Genomic DNA, 20,754 nt, shown 5'->3' on the forward strand with positions numbered 1-20,754 from the left:
TAAATAAAATTATTGTTATCGTTATCGTTATCACTATCGTTATTGTTATCACTATCGTTATCACTATCACTATCACTATCACTATCATTATCATTATCATTATCACTATCAATATCAATATCATTATCATTATCAATATCAATATCAATATCAATATCAATATCAATATCATTATCATTATCATTATCATTATCACCACCACCACCACCATCATCATCATTCATGGGCACGTGATGCAGCCAAAATCAAGCACCACAAAAGCCAATTGATTACAATGGGTCAGAATCCCTGTTCAGATGTAATATGAATGCCTGGAGGGGAAGTGAGACAGAGGCCTCATCTGCACTATGCATTCAAGGCAGTATTGTAACACTATAAACAGTCGCAGTTTTCCATTGCTGCTTAAAGTCATGTGAGTCTAGGGATGGCCGTCCCTCCTGGATGCTTTAGTTGTGATTCCTGCATTGCAGGGGGTTGGACTAGAGGACCGTCGGGGTCCCTTCCAACTCTATGATTCTGTGATGCTGCTTTAAATACGTAGGCTGGGGGCATTAGCGTTCCCAACCTTCACCTATTCGATGTAGGTTCTGAAAGAGCCCCCTCGTACTTACCTGCAGGAGTACCCCGCAATGGACAAACATTTCAACAACAATAAAGCACTCAGGATGCGAGAAACAGGCAGGAGGATATCAAAAGACTGCAGATTAGCAGCTGCTGTTCCTTTCTAATGGATGGCAGCTGCTAGAGAAAACATAAACAATTCATTACATCTCTGTTGCATGGCTGGATGTGGCCTGGACAACATTACAGCCAAAATAATATTACGGTCTCATACGGTTTACAGGAAGCCAGGAGGCGAAGAAGAAGAAAAAGAAGAAGAAAAGCCACAGTACAAAGCAGATGATGTAGTTAAAGAGCAGCCATCTAAAATGTGAAATATGAGAGGACGTGCAGAATATCTTGTTATTGTGAGTGCTGGGTTCATTCAATATCAACACACAAATGGGAAAACGATCACTTTCATAAAGGAGGGAATAGAATCAGAAGCTGGTGTTGGGTGATGCCAGCTCGGGTTCACCTATCATTCTGGTTTTCCTAGGGCAAGCTGTTATATGCGTGTGTACTAGAGTCAAGGTATATCTCTCCCTCCCGTCCCCATGCCTCCACTCAGAGTTTCAACTTCTGGAGAGGTGGGAGGAAAGGGATGAACATCAAAAACAGAAACTCATGTGCAACCGCGCACACTAACATTGCATTGTACTAGCAATTAGATAATATCCCATTGCAGTGGTACCTCCGGTTGCGCACGGGATCCGTTCCGGAGCTCCAGTTGGATCCCGAGGAATTTGCAACCGGAGGTGCAGCTTCTGCGCATGCGCATGACATGGTAGAACACTTCTGCGCATGCGCGCGGGGTGAAACCCGAAAAAATACTTCTGGGTTTGCTGCATTCGCATCCTGAAGGACACTGAGATCCAGCGCCAAGGGCCTTCTGGCGGTTCCCTCATTGCGAGAAGTGAGGTTACAGGGCCTTCTCAGTAGTGGCACCCACCCTGTGGAACACCCTCCCTTCAGATGTGAAGGAAATAAGCAGTTATCCTATCTTTAAAAGACATCTGAAGGCAGCCCTGTTTAGGGAAGAATATTCAGCGAATATTCGCGTGGCGAAACCTGGAAAAATACTTCTGGGTTTGCTGCGTTCACATCCAGATGTCAAGGAAATCAACAACTATCTGACTTTTAGAAGACATCTGAAGGCAGCCCTGTTTAGGGAAGCTTTTAATGTTTACTAGGTTATTGAATTTTAGTGTTCTGTTGGAAGCTGCCCAGAGTGGCTGGGGAAACCCAGCCAGATGGGTAGGGTATAAATAAATTATTATTATTATTATTATTATTATTATTATTATTATTATTATTATACGCAACCAGAGGTGTGAGTATTCAGAGGTACCACTGTATCACAATGCATGCTTCTTAGGGAGTGCTGCCTTCTGCACTGATGTGATTGCCAGACACCCAGACCCCACCTCTGAATGGCCAAGACATCATGCTGTAGCTATAAGCTATCTGCAGCTTCACCATGCAGGTACTAGTCTTCTCCAACCTTGTGCCTCCACAATAGCCCTGGTCAGTGTGGTCCCAGAAATGGATGGGAGCCCAGTTCAACTGGTAATGTCCTGGATTAATAGGCCCCAAACACACAACCCCAGTTAATAGTCACACAGGTCTATTTTGAACCAACTGCGGTTTTCTAGATCATTTTTAAAGGCATCTCATTGCAATAGTCTGAATGGGAGATGACCAGAGCACAAAGGACTGCAGCCAAGCTCTTTCCACCCAGGTGTGTGGTTGCAGCTGGTGTATCAGCTGAAGGTGCTTTCAGTCACACGCTTGTTCCACAATCAGGTGGAAGCAAAACATAGACACACACATACAAAAGACCTTGACCATCTCGTAAAGCCGTCTATAAATTGGCCCGAGCTCTCAAACAGATTTAAAAACACTGTATGTAAACTGGAATGTAGAAGAGAGGTGATTATTCTGTGATATGCAATAAAGATTTTTTCCCTAATTTTTGGTGCTGGGCACAAAGTCTATCAAATGTGAGAACATAATAAAAAAAGACACAAACTTCTTCAAACCCCTCTTTCATTTTATCACGGTCTCAGTTCCACTGTACAAATTCCCTTTTCCATCCTAAATCTAAAGCAAGTTCTTTTAGCAGCTCTGTGTCACTTTTAACTTTTATGTCACACTTCTCTTAGCAGCTAGGCTCTTGTGAAGAGCATTTTAACAATGCTGTGAAAAAGCGGTTTGGATTTCTTTAGTAGAGACAGTAAACATTTAATGCCATTCTCACTCCATGTGTAGTCCTTATCTGAACTCTTATTCCTAAGTTTCTTCAGTTCTTCTGCAAAGCTGGCCTTTCACACAAATAAACCCTACATCCCGATTGCCCTTATTATCTAACGTCTGTCCCCATTTACAGGGGATTTTGGGGGTGCCTTTTCGAAACTACTGTGCTGTGCAGAAATACATGGGCATTGCAAAGTGGCAACATCTAGTTTGGCCTGAACTCTCCAAAAGTTGAATTTCTGAACATCTTCTCCTCCCCCCCCCCAATTTTTTAATTAATTTTTCCACAAATATAACATAAAAAGGAAAAGAAAACACACAAAAGAACACACAAAAGAAAACACAATACAGTACTAAAAAAGAAAAACAAAAAAGAAATCTTAAACACATATCCCTTGAAAACCCAATTTCTCTTACATTGTTAATTGACTTCCTCAGATCCCTCCCTTCTGAATTTCATTGTATCTGCATGTAACAGCTCTCCAATATCATTCTTAAACTAAAATTATTTCCAGCAATTAATTATCTTATACTCTTTTCTTACTGTTCTTAATCCAACTTAATCCTAGGCCTATTTGGTGCTTTCAAGTGACTTCTAATTATTTATATTACAATATTTATTCAAATAGTCCTTAAATTTCTTCCAATCTTTTTGATATTCCTCTTCTTTCTGGTCACGGATTCTTCCAGTCAGGTCGGCTAGCTCCAAAAAGTCCAACATTTTCATCTGCCATTCTTCCACCGTTGGGATTTCTGTGAAAACATCTTCTTGACTCTAGCTAGGGTTCGGTCCCTTCCACCCCATTTTTTTTGGACATGGGGCCCCCAGCCCCCTCCCCAAAATATAGGAATGGGCCCCAAAAGGGCTCACCCCCAGTAGTTGGCACCTCTGTCGCTCTCCATTTTATCTTCACAACAACCCTGTGAGGTGGGTTACGCTGAGAGACAGTGACTGGCCCAAGGTCACCTGGTGGGCTTCTTGGTATATATGTCAGATAAGCATAGGACAGGTTCACACATAGGAGAAATGAGTTGATGTTTAGTCGTTTAGTCATGTCCAACTCTTCGTGTCCCCATGGACCAGAGCACGCCAGGCACTCCTGTCTTCCACTGCCTCCCGCAGTTTGGTCAAACTCATACTGGTAGCATCGAGAACACTATCCAACCATCACGTCCTCTGTTGTCCCCTTCTCCTTGTGCCCTCCATTTTTCCCAACATCAGGGTCTTTTCCAGGGAGTCTTCTCTTCTCATGAGGTGGCCAAAGTATTGGAGCCTCAGCTTCAGGATCTGTCCTTCCAGTGAGCACTCAGGGCTGATTTCCTTCAGAATGGAGAGGTTTGATCTTCTTGCAGTCCATGGGACTCTCAAGAGTCTCCTCCAGCACCATAATTCAAAAGCATCAATTCTTCGGCGATCAACCTTCTTTATGGTCCAGCTCTCACTTCCATACATGAGTACATGACAGCAAATGGGAGCATCTTGGCATACATTGTTTAGTGTGAACCAGGGCTTTTGTGTGTACTTGAGTAGGTACTGCCTATGTGATCTGTTTTTCCATTTTTCTCAGAGTACAGATTGCTTAGCAATGTGTTAGTTACTGTGAAAATAGTCGGAAAGTTCATTTCAGTGTGCTTTCAGCCTGCCTGAAAGATATCTGAAATGTCTGGACCGGGGCCACAACTTTGGTTCTTCTTTGTACTCAGGCACAAATGGGTGTCATTATGTTATGAAATCTTTACACAATGTGTATGAACCATGATTTCTCAAGCAATCCATATAATCATCTTCCTTGCTTTTCTCTAACATAAAGCCAAGAAGTCTATCAGCATTCAGTTTATGCAGAAACACAGCAATTTTGCGATCAGAGACAGTAAGACAATTTATATCTTGTTTGAACCAAGTTTTAGGTATAAGCTTTTACTTTCCTTCATACTGTGAAATATAATATACTCTCGGCTATGAGTGATCGCCAAAGAAGAAGAAGACGACTCTCTTGTCATTTATTATTTTTAGCTCATTTCTTTTGTGTAAATAGCAGCTGATAGGGACATAAATCAATTATTATTTTTTTTGAAGAAAACATTTCTGACAGCTAGATGCTAAAGTTATGAAGTGCCATTAATCATCACTGTGTTCTGGTTATTGAAGCAAAGAATTCCCCAAATCTGCACACCTTTCCTCTGATCTCTGTTAAGTGGGACTGTGGAAGTTCTTCCTATTTCTAGGGTAAAGGGCTTTGTAGAGTAATCATAACACTTTGAATTTGGCCCAGTAGCAAACAGCAGTAAGTGCAGATCTCTGAGCAGAGATGTTATATGCTGATGGGGTCATGTGTATGAACCATAGGAGCCAACTCCTAGGGGCTGAGGTGGGCATTGTCATTCAAATGGTGTGCATGTGCCATGTCATGTGATCGATTATGCAAGGTGGGGCTTACCTGCTCCCCCAATATTTTATTCAAGTTGGCACCCCTGGTATGAACTCTAAAGGTGCAGAGGGCCGCACATCAACAACTAAGATCGGCGACAGACAAGGAGCAAACTGCGGCTTCATTCCTGCACCATTTTACCAGAGAGTAATTCCCATTCGACTCACTGGGAGCTACACCTGTGTGTAGGATTTCTCTGTCGGTCAAATAAATGAGAGTAATTTCTACAGAGTGGGGAAAGTTCCTGTCAGGCAATCCAGTCGCTTATTGTAATCTAATGCAGACATCAGTGCTGAAACTGCTGCTGGGAATGGGTGGGTCTTCAGACTGCTTCAGAAAAATACTCTTGGAGGTCTTTAAGCAGAGGCTTAACAACCATGTCAGGAGTGCTCTGATGGTGTTTCCTGCTTGGCAGGGGGTTGGACTTGATGGCCCTTGTGGTCTATTCCAACTATTCTATGATTCTATGATTCAAGCACATCTCAATTTTTTTTTAAAGAAACAAAAACCTCATTAATCTGAGGAGAGCTTTCAGAAACTCACTGAACTCTAGTTGTCAATAAACTTACAGAGAGAGCAGTGGCATAGTGTGGGTTGCCAGAGCCCGGGACCGCATGGAGGGGGGTTGGGGTGGGAAGGAGGGAAACAGATGGAGTACGCATGCACATTCAACTGCTTAATGGGGTCCACATCACCCAGGAGATTGCAGCCGTAGAGCTAAAAAAAGAAGACTCATTCCATTGTCTAGAGAGATCCAGTGGCATCGCAAGGGTGTGTGTGTGTGTGTGTGTGTGTGTGTGTGTGTGTGTGACAAGAAGGCAGCCATGAGTAGAGGAACCTGCCACTTTCCATATGGCGCTTGAGCGGTGGCGGCAGCAAACCACTATGTACAGTACATGTGCGGTGTCGGCGGCACATGCATCGTACGTACATTGCCACTGCACATGCGCCATACGTAGCGACACTGTGCATGCGCCATACGTAGTGGCGCCACGCTTGTGCAACCAGCTGTTTGCCCCACCCCGGGTGTCAGTTAACCTTTGTTCGCCCCTGGAGAGATCACTTCCTGGTTCACATGGAGAAACTGTTTTCAACGGAGCCCAGTGACAGAAGCATGCAGCTGTACTGAGGCAGCACTGGATGTTGAAATTTTGTGTCCCTAACAATCTTGTGGCCCTGTGGCCCTCCTCACACTATGCCATTGGGTGAGAGTGATCAACCTAAGCCCCAGGGCTGAATGTGGCCTTCCAGGGCTCCCCACCTGGTCCTTGGTACTGTCCCCAGGCCACCCCCCTGTCTGGTGCTGCTTCACAGCCCAAATGATTTTTGCCAGGCTGGAATGTGTTCCTGAACTCTGATAATGCCTCTTGCTTATCTAGATATAGAGATGTACGTGTGTGTAGAAAATAAGGTAAAGGTAAAGGGACCCCTGACCATTAGGTCCAGTCATGACCGGCTCTGGGGTTGCGGCGCTCATCTCGTTCTATTGGCCGAGGGAGCCGGCGTACAGCTTCTGGGTCATGTGGCCAGCATGACTAAGTCGCTTCTGGCGAACCAGAGCAGTGCACGGAAACGCCATTTACCTTCCCGCCGGAGCGGTACCTATTTATCTACTTGCACTTGCTTTCGAACTGCTAGGTTGGCAGGAGTAGGGACCGAGCAACAGGAGCTCACCCTGTTACGGGGATTCGAACCGCAACCTTCTGATTAATAAGTCCTAAGCTCTGTGGTTTAACCCACAGCGCCACCCGCGTCCCCATGTGTAGAATATTAAAGGTAAAGGTACCCCTGCCCGTACGGGCCAGTCTTGCCAGACTCTAGGGTTGTGCGCTCATCTCACTCTAGAGGCCGGGAGCCAGCGCTGTCTGCAGACACTTCTGGGTCACGTGGCCAGCGTGACGAAGCTGCTCTGGCGAGCCAGAGCCGCACACGGAAATGCCGTTTACCTTCCCGCTAGTAGAATCCTGTGTAGAATATAGTACCCTGTAAAAAATGTCAATCTGTGGAAGATGGCCCAGAAGGGAATGTGGTCCTTGGGTTGATAAAGTTCCCCCATGGCCTAAGGCCTCAAAGCCTCCTTTGCTTCTCCAGGGCTTCTGAAGTGAAAGAGCTCCAAGAGAACCATCGACATCATGCCTGCTTGGACCATGAGCCGTGCAGAGGAGGAGCACAGAATGGGCAGAAAAGAGAGCAGGAGGGAGTCAGTCAAAGGAAGGCTGTGGGAGCAGGACTGGAAGAAGAGAGGTGAGGTAAAGCAGCAGAATAAGGACTCTGAAGAGTGCAACTTGAAATCAAGAATGCAATGACTGCACATATAAAAACACTGGGCCTGTAACTGGCTAGATGCAGCCCTTGGATAGCAGGACTCTATTTCCCCCCACAATTTTTATTGTGGGGGGAAATAGATTTTCCCCCCACCGACAATTTTTTTGTACCGACAATTTTTTTTATTGATTTTCCACATTTATCACAAAAATGACCTAACAAAACACACAACAAAGAAAAACACATTACACTACAATAAACTAAACACAAAAAATTATTTCTTCAAATACCTAATTCTCATTACATTGATAATTGACTTCCTCGAGTCCCCTCTCACTGAATTTCATTATACCACCTGTATAGCAGTTCTCCAAATTCATATTTCTACTAATATTAGCTCCTTTCATTTACTAACCTCTTCTCCTTTATTAATTTTCTATTCCCTAGTATTTACTACCACATATTCTTATTCTACCCCTAAGCCTATTTATTATTTCCAAGAATTTTCTGTTTATTTTGGAAAGCAGGACTCTAAACCTGACCTACTAGACCAGATTATAATGCTTCTGGCTGTTGCTTCAGGGATGTTCCAAAGCAATTTCCTCCTTCTGCCTCAGCAGGACTATTAATTGTGATCCTGAACTTACTGAGGTGAATCAACACTTGGATCCTTGTCCAAGGTCCTGACTTTGCCCAAGTTTCCACTATCTTACTTGGGCCTTCATCTCCTTTTAGTCATGATAATTGAAATGGATCAGGACATTCAAGAATTATGAGCTGCAAAGTTTCTCATTGTGAGCTTGGTTATTTTTCCTCCCACGGGTTACTTGTTACCTTTTTAGCCCGGTAATTATGGGATTTAGTGCCGTCACCAGGAAGAAGACACCCTAAGCATGATTAAACTTCAACAGTTCTAACTCCTGAGTAATAATTATCACAATACTGCATCCAAAGCTAAACTCGCCTTTGTCTGAGAACATGTCTGCAGTGTTCATCAAAAGGTCTGCAAAGAAGGTCAGTTTTTCATAGACAAAGATGTGAAACTGGCATTCTACAAACACAGATGGGTACAAATGCTTTTAACTTTGAGAATTTATCAACACATGCGAAAACAAATGTCTTTGAGTGATTGAGACCTTTTTTTACTTTAATGGTACGGTTCAAGCCTTGAGATATAAGAAGCTGAAGAGCAGAAGAGTAGGTAAAGGTAAAGTTAAAGGTAAAGGGACCCCTGACCATTAGGTCCAGTCGTGGCCGACTCTGGGGTTGTGGCGCTCATCTCTCTTTATTGGCCGAGGGAGCCGGCGTACAGCTTCCGGGTCATGTGGCCAGCATGACTAAGCCGCTTCTGGCAAACCAGAGCAGCGCACAGAAACGCCGTTTACCTTCCCGCTGGATACCTATTTATCTACTTGCACTTTGACGTGCTTTCAAACTGCTAGGTTGGCAGGAGCAGGGACCGAGCAATGGGAGTTCACCCCGTGGCGGGGATTCGAACCGCCGACCTTCTGATCGGCAAGTCCTAGGCTCTGTGGTTTAACCCACAGCGCCACCTGCGTCCCTAGAAGAGTAAGTGCTATATATTTTTTATATAGTTTCAAGAAGACTTTTTATATAGTTTCAAGAAAATAGTTTCAAGAAGACTAACAAAAAATCTCTGTAATAAAATGTTTAAAATATATAGAAGAGTAGGTGCTATATATTTTAAACATTTTATTACAGAGATTTTTTGTTAGTCTTCTTGAAACTATTTTAGCTTCTCCCAGCACCCCCTGGTGTATTTCCAAATGCCCTTTGATTTCGGCAAGAAGCAAATCCAGTTCATCACAAACGAAGCAACATGTTATATTGATGTACTGTATGTGGCTTGTGTAATAGAGTCACAAAGGCAACATTAGACAAATGCCTGCTTTCACTCAAAAATTGGCGTGGGGTTGCTGGAGAACCAGAGAGAGGGGTGGATGGAATGAGAAAAAAGGAATGGGGAGGGAGAAGGGTGGTGGTGGTAGGGAATGAGTCCAATGGGACTTCCTTGTGAGTAAATATGCATATGCACCATTGCACAAGGACAAGGCAAAGGCCGTTCCCCCAAGAAAGGGCAGCTGAGTGTTTTGAAGGAGGTGAGAGAGGTGAAATCACATACATGAGATGGCGTCAAAACTACCCCAACCTCATAGTGAGTCAGTTTACCAGATGATAATAGCTGCTACTGGGTGGGTGTGATGGGAACATTTGGTCCTTGGGATGCCATTGGATTCCAGCATCTCTGGCTGTTGGCCATGCTGGCTGGGACTGATGGGAATTGGAACCCAACAACATCTGAAAAGCCAGAAGTTCCCCTCGTCAGCTCTAGAGCATGTTGCCTGAGGACCTGTTCGCAACACAGCTGCCTCAGTTTGTGACGAGCCAGCTCGCCACAGACTGCAAGCGGCCATTTGAGCAACTTCAAGAAGACCCAGCTCGGAAGGTGTAACAGGTAACTGGCCTAAGATTGCTCCACAAAATGTCATTTGAGGATGCCAGCTTGAAGATAGCTCCAAGCAGCAAGTGGGGGACCTGCCAGCAGCTGTCAGGAAACAGGAGCTCAGGAAGGTTTCTACATTTCCTCTTTTCTCCACCTTATGTATCTATTATGCCGTGAAAACTAACATATATGTCTTAGATATAACTTAAGGTGTTTCTTTCTTTCAGCCTTGGACTCTTTTTCTTACCACCACCCCCTTTCTGACACTGAGGAAAACACACAAAGGATCGTGAATATTTAATTGTTCCTCTCGTTTTACAGGTTTTAGTTTAAAGGTAACCATAGCACACGCCTGCATCCATTATTAATTGCTGAACAGCTCTGTCGCTTCTTCGGACTCCACTTTCCTTTCGATGTTCGCTTCATATGAGCGGTGGCGCCGTCAGTGGAAAACAACTTTGATATTGTTTGAAGTGTGAGAATCTGGCAAATGCGATGACAACCTAGACCAGTAGGATGTAAGTGGCTGATTTCGGCAGATGGGACAATGTTTAAGAGCGACAGCAAGGGCGAGGGCGAGAGGCAGCCGAGGAAAGTCCGATTCCGGGTCGCTTCCTCTCACAGCGGGAGAGTGCTCAAGGAGGTGTACACCGACGGGGAGACCTCTGACTCACTGGATTCCGAGTGCACCAGCAGCTCGGAAACAGACCCAAACAGCAGGCTGAGTGAATCGGACGGACCGCACAACGGAAACCTTGGGTTGGAGTGGGATGAGAACGAGAAGGTGGGCGATGACATGCTCATTTTCGTGAGAGCTGCCAAAGAGAGAGGATTTGGCACCAAAAGAGTCAACATCCTCAGCAAAAATGGCACCGTTCGAGGAGTCAAGCACAAAGTCAGTGCTGGTCAAGCCCTCTTTGACAATTTAACAAAGGTATTTGAGGTAAGTGCAGTGGCTTTGCTCCCAGTCTACAACTTCTTTCTGTCTCCACTTTCAAATTATCCCAAAGCACGCGCCATATTTTTGTCTATGTACGCTCAACATTCAGAGTTCATAACAACATCCCAGAGATTAATTCCTAAAACGAGAGCTCCTTTTGATCTAGAGGTCAGCCTTTGATATCTTTGCAACAAAAGCAAGAAATAAAAATAAAAATTGACATTACCGGAAGCCTGCAGGCTAGATCGCACCCCCAAAAAACCTCAAAGGGGAACACTCTAAAGGTCTCTGGAAAGATCTTCACCACATGGTGTATTAAATATTCTTTTCAAGCACTTTTGGGGTATGTAGTTAGCCCTGCTCAGGTGATCAAAATAAATATGTGGGGACTCAAATGGTGTAAGGGTATTGGGGTGAACTCTCAGGCTTTGCTCCAAAAGCCCTCATGTCATAGGGAGAATTCTAACCATGTTCATTAGAATTCTCCCCACGATCAGGAACTGTGCAATTGAGACTCCAGATTGCAGAAATTATTCGAAACATGTTCAGTGGAACTCCATGAGAATCTCCTCGCAGTCCTTCATGCTCGATACCTGAAAGGTCAGGTCAGGTCAAAAGGGGGCGGGGCCACTGCACATGGGAATGCTGGGAGTGGGACAAACAATGGAGAGCTTAAATGAAGCTCCCTTTGGAAGATGCCATCTGAAATAGACTGCTGTTCATCATTTCATTTAAAAATTGGCCTTGTCAGAAATATTTCCTTTTTATATCAGGTTCTGATGTGGTTCATCAGTCCTGTTTTTAATGATCAATTTCAATATTGTAAAAACATGCTTCTCACAGCCATGACATTATTATTATTATGTAGCACTACAACTGATCTCAGTAATTCTTATAATCCTCTAAGGTAGACTAGCATTATTATGTAACGGTAGAGACGGGGAGCAGAGCCAATAGTTGGTAACTTGCCTAAAGGTTATCTAGTTGGGTCCTAGCAAAGGCAAAAAATGAACTGTGGACTTTTGGGTTTGTAGCTGTGCCTCTGCTCCACTATGCAATTTGAGATTTAAAGTAAAAAAGAGTAGTGCATACTTGTCTGCAAGATTTTTCTTACATGTAGGAATTTTGTCGTGTTTGAAGTGCTCCTTGATGGTGAAGAAAATGAATTCTCAAAGGAGATTTCTTCCTTCCTTCCTGTTCAACCGGTTCTGGATTTCAGCCCTAGCCCTGGTGATATCCAACTTGAATTAACCCCTGAAAACCACTGTTGGTTTTTACAAGCAGGAGTTAGATGATCTAGCCTCAGTCAAGCACTTTTCAGACTTACCCTTTTAATGGGACAATTAAATACATGCCTAAAGTTGCAGTCCTCTGCACATTTACCTTTCCTTTCTTCTGAGTAGACATACAGGCGATTGCATTGTCACCCTCTGCCACTGAAGTCCAGAGGACTTAAATATTCCGAGGACTGGCTGAATCATGTCCATCCTACCTAATGGTGGGTTGTATCTGGTGCTGTTACTCAGCTGACAAAAAGGTTTCCATCAGTGGAACAGGGAGGGAAGAAAGCTTTGGTGATTCACCCTTTCTGCGGCAGACTGTCACCTCCCTAAATCTGCTCCAGACGGTTGTGGGACACTCCAGAGTAAATTTAGGGGGCTGCAGGTGGGAGGGGTCACCATTGAAAATTTATTCTCTCCCTGCTCTGCTAATGGAGGCCCTACGATCCCTGTTGAATACAACCCAGTAATTCCTAGTGAGATATACTAAGGTTGCAAATAAATTATTAATCCCTCTTATCACCCTTTCCTTCTGGTGATTTTCAGGTTGAAAATAATGAACGCTCTTTTCACGTCATATTAAGTCTTGAAATGATTACGTATGTGAAGCATTAATTTTGGACTTCTGAAAACGGATTAAGAATGGAAATGTGTCATTACATCATAGTCATATGATATAATTTTAACAGCTTTAGGCAACTGTTTGCATCTTTACATCTTCCTTGTGTAAAAAAAGCATACTTGCAAACTCCCACCAACTTTTCCAACCAAGAATGTTACCTTTGATAATGAATAATGGACACACAAAAACACTTTAGTAGAGGGGAAATGAAAACTGAATTAGAGCTCTCTGTCTTAATAAGACCCTCTTCTCACTAGCTGCAGGAAAGGATTAAATGGCTTCATTTGAATTTTCCCCCATTCTGAGTACTTAGGCTGCAACCTTCTTTGTACAATAAATTTAAGGACTCCTAGAGAAATAAGCCAGTTGAATTCAATACATGTCTACTCAAAAGTAAGTCAACTGAGTATGGTGATGTGTGATTATAGCCTAAATGTATGGTTTCTTGATATAAAATCCTAATATTTGTATACTGAGGAAATAGAAAAATATATATCAAAATATCAATTTTTAAGTAATTATATTTTTCTAAATCTCATTTTCAGCCTTTAAATATTGAGTATTATTCAGTTCATTTTATTTACACATTTACAATATTATATACCATTAATTAAGTGGAGTGCAATGAGAAATATATTGAAACAGTATAAAATTTAACACACACAAATATGCATGCAAACTATATAGCACATCAAAAACCCCAAACCCAGGGCTGTTTGCATTGCAGGGAAAGCTTGAGTAAATGGGAAAGTTTGCAACAACTGTATGTAACTTAGTACAGAAGATATGTGTGCAGTGTTCAAAGGGTGGGAATTCTATAAGATAGGTGCTGCTAAGCAGAATCCCATGATGAAAGTTGATGGGCAGATGTCCTACAGCAGAATCTCTGGTCAAATGCAGTGGTCAGGCAGGGGGTGCAGGAGACCAGGCTATAGGAGCCCCCTCAAAGTTGATAGGCGTCTTGTGATTGATTATGTGAGGTAGGTCTTACTTGGGCTCCCCCAATATTTTGTTCAAGCTGGCACCCCTGGACCAGACAGTTCCTCAGGTAGTAATAATAATAATAATAATAATAATTTATTATTTATACCCTGCCCATCTGGCTGGGTTTCCCCAGCCACTCTGGGCGGCTTCCAACCGAATATTAAAAACACAATACAGCATTAAGCATTAAAAACTTCCCTAAACAGGGCTGCCTTCAGATGTCTTTTAAAAGTAAGATAGTTGCTTATTTCATTGAATCTGCTGGGAGGGTGTTCCACAGGGCAGGTGCCACTACCGAGAAGGCCCTCTGCCTGGTTCCCTGTAACCTCACTTCTCACAATCAGGGAACCCCAGAAGGCCCTTGGTGCTGGACCTCAGTGTCTGGGCAGAATGATGGAGGTGGAGATGCTCCTTCAGGTATACTGGTCCGAGGCCGTTAAGGGCTTTAAAGGTCAGCACCAACACTTTGAATTGTGCTCGAAAACATACTGGGAGTCAATGCAGGTCTCTCAGGACTGGTGTTATATGGTCTCGGCAGCCACTCCCAGTCAACAGTTTAGCTGCCACTATTCTGGATTAATTGCAGTTTCCTAAGTTACCTCATTGACTCTGTTAATAGTCACATGTAACAAGGAGTGACCTGGGCTGAATATATGAATTCCATTCTGCATCAAAAGACAAACGCAGCCACTTTATTAAATGGAACCAGAATGAACATTGCAGTGTGAATGGGCATCAGGATGCACAGCACATCAGCTGCATTCCTAAAATATATACGCAATAAAATTAAGTGGGTGAGTGGATGTGGTCTTGATACCCAACTATTCACATAGAATTCAAAGCAGGCAACTGCACAGAGAGGCAACTCACAGCTTAGGAGGATATGCAACACTTTCACTATTCAAATAGGATCAAATAAAGGAACAAACAACTTTGGATTGTGCAAATGGTTCCCAAACCTACGTTCTCTGAAGTTTCTCCTGCTGCCTCCGCTTGAAGATCTTGCAGGGTTTGCAACCATCTCATCAGCTCAGGGGTTCATCTACTCAACATCTAGGCTAGGGCAATCTTCTGAAGGGGATTGAGGGGACTGTGAGAAAAGCAGAAAGGTAGTATGTGGGGCATGGTTAGTTTCTCGTGGTAGGAAAAAGCCAGCTCAGATAGCTGGTTTTGAGTTGGTTCTCTGTTGTGACTCTGCATTTCAACAGCTAGCCAACTCACAGTATTTATAAAGTAAATCTACCTGGAGTATCTACTGGCAGTGGTGTAGCATGGGTTGCCAGTGCCAGGGGCTGTGCAGAGGAGGGTGGATGGGTAGAGGGAAACGGATGGAGTACGTATGCACATTCAACTGTCTAAAAGCGTCCACATCACTCAGGAGAGCACGGCTATAGAGATAAGAAAAGAAGAGTCATTCTGTTGCCTGGAAAGGTTACTTCCTGGTTCGCATGGAGAAGCCGTTTTCAACAGAGCCCAGCAACGGAAGCATGCAGCTATATTGAGGCAGCACCAGGTGTTGAAATTTTGTGCCCCTAAACAATTTTGCGCCTGAGGCAACCGCCCCTGTGCCCCCCCCCACTATGCTATTGTCTACTGCAGAGTCCTATCAGCAATACACATGTAAGACATATTCCTCAACAAGTGGTTTGAACCTATGCACAGAGCTAAGATGGCTCTGCTGTGACAGAGGTCTGTGAGTGGGACAAAGCTGCAATAGTCTTCCATAACCTGTCTTCAGCTTCTTGTTTTCTCTGCCGAAACTTTCCTCAGCTCATTGACAGTCAAAGTACCCAGTTGGTGGCAGGATCAAGTAATATGACTTGGATGTGTAAAGCAGACACCACAAATTAGTCTGAGCTTTCATATCTATTGCTGTCAATGTCTCTCAAAGGTGATACTTTTCAACAGAGGAAGTCAACACATTCCGCTGAGAGCCATGAAATGATGAATACACACGTGCAAATCAACCCAATTATATGATGCTATTTTCTCTAAAGTAATGAACAGAGAGCATTCGTCACATAACCTTTGAACAATATTTATGGAAGAAAGTCGTCATCTGATTTCAGAAGCCCACACCTAACATCTGAACCACCCAGTCAGAAAGATATTGATTTCTGATCCTCTGTCATAAAGCTGCCAAAAATATGTCCTCAGTGGGGAACTTGGATAATGGATGGGAAACTTCAGAGAGCCAAATGTGGCCTTCAAAGCCTTCCAACCTGGCCCTCAGGGCTCTCCCCTGTGAAACTCCCTTTTCTTAGATCACACCCCTCACTGGTTCTGCTTTGCATCCTCTTGGAGTGTTTTTGCCTGGTTGGTATGTGTCTTTGAACTCTAATAATGTCTCTTAAAAAGCAGAGACATCACTTTGCCGACAAAGGTCCGTATAGTTAAAGCTATGGTTTCCCCAGTAGTGATGTATGGAAGTGAGAGCTGGACCATAAAAAAGGCTGATCGCCGAAGAATTGATGCTTTGAATTATGGTGCTGGAGGAGACTCTTGAGAGTCCCATGGACTGCAAGAAGATCCAACCTATCCATTCTGAAGGAAATCAGCCCTGAGTGCGCACTGGAAGGACAGATCCTGAAGCTGAGGCTCCAATACTTTGGCCACCTCATGAGAAGAGAAGACTCGCTGGAAAAGACCCTGATGTTGGGAAAGATGGAGGGCACAAGGAGAAGGGGACGACAGAGGACGAGATGGTTGGACAGTGTTCTTGAAGCTACCAGCATGAGTTTAACCAAACTGCGGGAGGCAGTGGAAGACAGGAGTGCCTGGCCCCCATGGGGTCATGAAGAGTCGGAAATGACTAAACGACTAAACAACAACAATGTCTCTTACTTGTTTGGATGGAGGATAAAGAGGTGTGTGTGTGTGTGTGTGTGTGTGTGTGTGCGCGCAGAAACTAGCCTCCTGTATAAAAGCAAAAAATTGCATATGTTGCCCCGCCTCCTTTTGCTTCCGGTCACGACTAGCATGTGTCCCCCAGAATGCTGCCCAGAGGAGAATGAGACCCTCAGACTGAAGAAAAAAGAGTTCCCCACCCCGTCCTAGATTTAACTGGAACCGTTTCTCTTAAGAAGGATCCCTTGGGCCTAACACTGCTTCAAAATTCTCTCTTACTAAAAAAGGTCCACACAGTTGACCTAGTTACAAATTCTCTTTTCAACTAAAAACACGAGGAAGCTATTTAAGATAGGAGAAGGCGACAAAAGGCAGAGTTGGGCTGCATTAGCAGGCCGTTTAAAAGGTAAAGGTAAAGGGACCCCGGACCATTAGGTCCAGTCATGGCCAACTTTGGGGTTGCGGCGCTCATCTCGCTTTACTGGCCGAGGGAGCCAGCATACAGCTTCTGGGTCATGTGGCCAGCATGACTAAGCCGCTTCTTGCGAACCAGAGCAGCGCATGGAAACGCTGTTTACCTTCCTGCTGGAGCGGTACCTATTTATCTACTTGCACTTTGACGTGCTTTCGAACTGCTAGGTTGGCAGGAGCAGGGACTGAGCAATGGGAGCTCACCCTGCCACAGGGATTCGAACCACTGACCTTCTGATCAGGCTCTGTGGTTTAACCCACAGAAAGGCAACGTGAAGAGTCTTAGAAAGGAGTATCCTTTTTTTTGTCAGCTGAATTTTACCTCAGGTTAATAGTACCTCAGGTTAAAAACTTTGCTTCAGGATGAGAACAGAAATCGTGCTCTGGCGGCGCGGCAGCAGTGGGAGGCCCCATTAGCTAAAGTGATGCCTCAGGTTAAGAACGGACTTCCGGAACGAATTAAGTAATTAACCCGAGGTACCACTGTATGTGTTGGACCTAAAAGGGTGTCCCCACACCTTGGCCAGGCTTCAGGGTTGGAAATATTGCAGGAAGGGTAAACAGATAGATACTGATATAGACAGTGTCTTTCTTCTAGACAAATAGGTGTTGGGACTCACCATGAAGTTGCTACAGCAAGTGCAACAACTAAAATGATGTGCCAGTACTGCGTACCCTTGAGTACCCCTTGGGGGGAAAGCACTGGATATAGATATATTCAGGTATGCATGAGTGAACCACCTTTTCTACCCCATGTCAATCCAAAGCTGTTAAGTAGTTGAGGGTGATGGGACTTCAGACAATGCAGCTTCATTTGCCCTCACCAAACCTGACTCAAGTGGTCTGCGATGTCATCATGGTCACTCTGTGATGCATTTTTTGAAAAAAAGGCAACCCAAGGAGTAGTGTGTTGTTGTTTAGTTGTGTCCAACTCTTCATGACCCCATGGACCAGAGCACGTCAGGCACTCCTGTCTTTCACTGCCTCCCGCAGTTTGGTCAAACTCATGCTGGTAGCTTCGAGAACACTGTCCAACCATCTCGTCCTCTGTCGTCCCCTTCTCCTTGTGCCCTCCATCTTTCCCAACATCAGGGTCTTTTCCAAGGAGTCTTCTCTTCTCATGAGGTGGCCAAAGTATTGGAGCCTCAGCATCACGATCTGTCTTTCCAGTGAGCACTCAGGGCTGATTTCCTTCAGAATGGAGAGGTTTGATCTTCTTGCAGTCCATGTGACTCTCAAGAGCATCCTCCAGCACCATAATTCAAATCAGTAGCGTACTGAGGAGCTAAATGGTTTCTAATAGGGATGGCACAAATATATACACAAAAGAATGGAAAATAGATTCTTGCGGGGGATGGAGGGTGGTCTGCATAACTTTCATGCCCTTTCAAATGGTCAGTTTTGGCTCAAAAATAATTTGGCACGCCACCAGCTTGCACAAAGCAGATGTGCCAGGACTAGAGCCTTCAATATTCCAAGAAGGCAAAGCTACTGCTGCCCCATGGGGGTGTTATTTATCCCTCCCGAATTGCCTTTTGATTGCTGCTGATGTCTGGTGTGGAAAAAGTTGCTATGGCAACCCCTCCCCCCTCATCTTCTTTTGCCTGCTTCAATGAGAAGGGAAATGCAGTTGTCATGACAACATCTTTCCACATCCTCCAGGCAAAGCAGCTAGAAGAAAAGGTGACGTAGCAATTTCATTGGTGGCCCCTTTCTGTGGGCTTTTGTGCCTTTGGGACTGAGAATGAGGGGTTCTGAGTGTCGCCTGGCTTGCCATGCTAAACCAAAGGGTTAGAGCTAAACGTTATCTTTCTGAAACCTGGAGAGGCCTTCTCTTCCATGGACGGACCACTTGGAATTTAGAAATCTGAATTCAAATCTCAGTTGAGTTGACTAGACTAGTCAGCTTTTGCCAAAACACTGCTTTTTAACCACTGTTCCTCTTCCTTCGCATGAAAATAATAGCGACCTTGCTTCTCTTTTTAAAAAATACACTAGTTGCAAATATAACAGAATGAAATAAAAAGAGAGGATGAATGTCAGCTCACCTTACAGAAAGGATGAGCCATCAGTCCTAACTGAAATATTTATTTTTTTATTAAAAAATTGTCCAGTAGCACCTTAGAGACCAACTAAGTTTGTTCTGGGTATAAGCTTTCGTGTGCATGCACACTTCTTCAGATACCAGAAGAATCTGAAGTATCTAAAGAAGTTAGCATGCACACGGAAGCTTATACCCAGAACAAACTGAGTTGGTCTCTAAGGTGCGACTGGACAATTTTTCAATTTTTCAATTTATTTTGACTGTGTCAGACCAACACGGCTACCTACCTGAATCTATTTTTTTATTGATTTATTAAATTTGTATACCATCCTTCATCCATAGATTTCAGGGCAGTTTACTATATATTTGGATGTCTGAACTGATACCGAAACAAGATTGATGATGGTATACTCAAATGCAGAGATACAGTGGTACCTTGGGTTACAGATGCTTCAGGTTACAGATGCTTCAGGTTACAGACTCCGCTAACCCAGAAATAGTATCTCAGGTGAAGAACTTTGCTTCAGGATGAGAACAGGAATCGCATGGCGGTGACGTGGTGGCAGCGGGAGGCCCCATTAGCTAGAGTGGTACCTCAGGTTAAGAACAGTTTCAGGTTAAGAATGGATCTCCAGAACGAATTAAGTTCTTAACCCGAGGTGCCACTGTATATATATTGACATCTTTCCGCAGGGCCTGCAAGACAGAGCTGCTCCACCAGGCCTTTGGCCAGGGCACAGCCTGACTCCCTCCTTCGGCAATCTTCGCGGAGCTCTGGCCCAATGGTTGCCATTGGTTTGATTTGAATTAATTTTATAATGAATGATTTTAGAGTGTTGTGTTGTACTGTTGTACTGTTTTATTGTTGTTAGCCGCCCTGAGCCCGGCTTCGGCTGGGGAGGGTGGGATATAAATAAAATTTATTATTATTATTATTATTATTATTATTATTATTATTATTATTATTATTCAAATGCAGAGAGAGCAGGAAGATTTCAGACTATTGAGTAATGGATGGTCGGTGTTTATTCTTCTATCCTCGAAGTATCAGTCTCTAAGGGCTCATACTTTCATTGTTAGTCTCCCACATTGCAGGAACATCATTTTAAAACCTGTGAATATCTGCAAATATAAAGGATTTTTCCAAAACAAAATTAATTTCTGACTAGAAGGAAGACAACACAGGACACACCTGCACCACATGCCTCAAAGAAGTATTATCAGCCATACAGCACCAGCAACTATCTGAACTAGCCCATTCCTTCCTAGGTGGACTGGGGTCCAATATACTTGAAACATCCATTTTCTAAATTTGAACCATTAAAAGTACTTGCTTGAAAACCATGTGCAGCATTCGGATGGAGCCTTGTAGATTATTCAGTCAGGCGTTGAGGCTGGAACTTTAACCATGTCTACTCAGAAGTAAGTCCCATCAAATTCTTGTTGTTGTTTAGTCGTGCCCGACTCTTCATGACCCCATGGACCAGAGCGTGCCAGGCACTTCTGTCTTCCACTGCCTCCCGCAGTTTGGTCAAACTCATGCTGGTAGCGT

General features: G+C 43.9%; 1 protein-coding gene across 1 annotated transcript in view; it reads left to right on the forward strand.

Moving 5' to 3' along the window:
* The first annotated feature begins 9,788 nt into the window (after positions 1-9,788).
* The window catches only part of GRXCR1 (glutaredoxin and cysteine rich domain containing 1), a 52,505-nt gene continuing 41,539 nt past the window's right edge, over positions 9,789-20,754 (forward strand). Inside the window, exon 1 of the mRNA XM_028744995.2 lies at positions 9,789-10,957. Coding sequence (XP_028600828.2) covers positions 10,562-10,957 — 396 coding nt within the window. The 5' untranslated portion in view covers positions 9,789-10,561. The remainder of the gene's footprint in view (positions 10,958-20,754) is intronic.

The sequence above is a fragment of the Podarcis muralis genome, chromosome 9 (assembly GCF_964188315.1).
Source record: "Podarcis muralis chromosome 9, rPodMur119.hap1.1, whole genome shotgun sequence".
Classification (NCBI taxonomy): Eukaryota; Metazoa; Chordata; class Lepidosauria; order Squamata; family Lacertidae; genus Podarcis; species Podarcis muralis.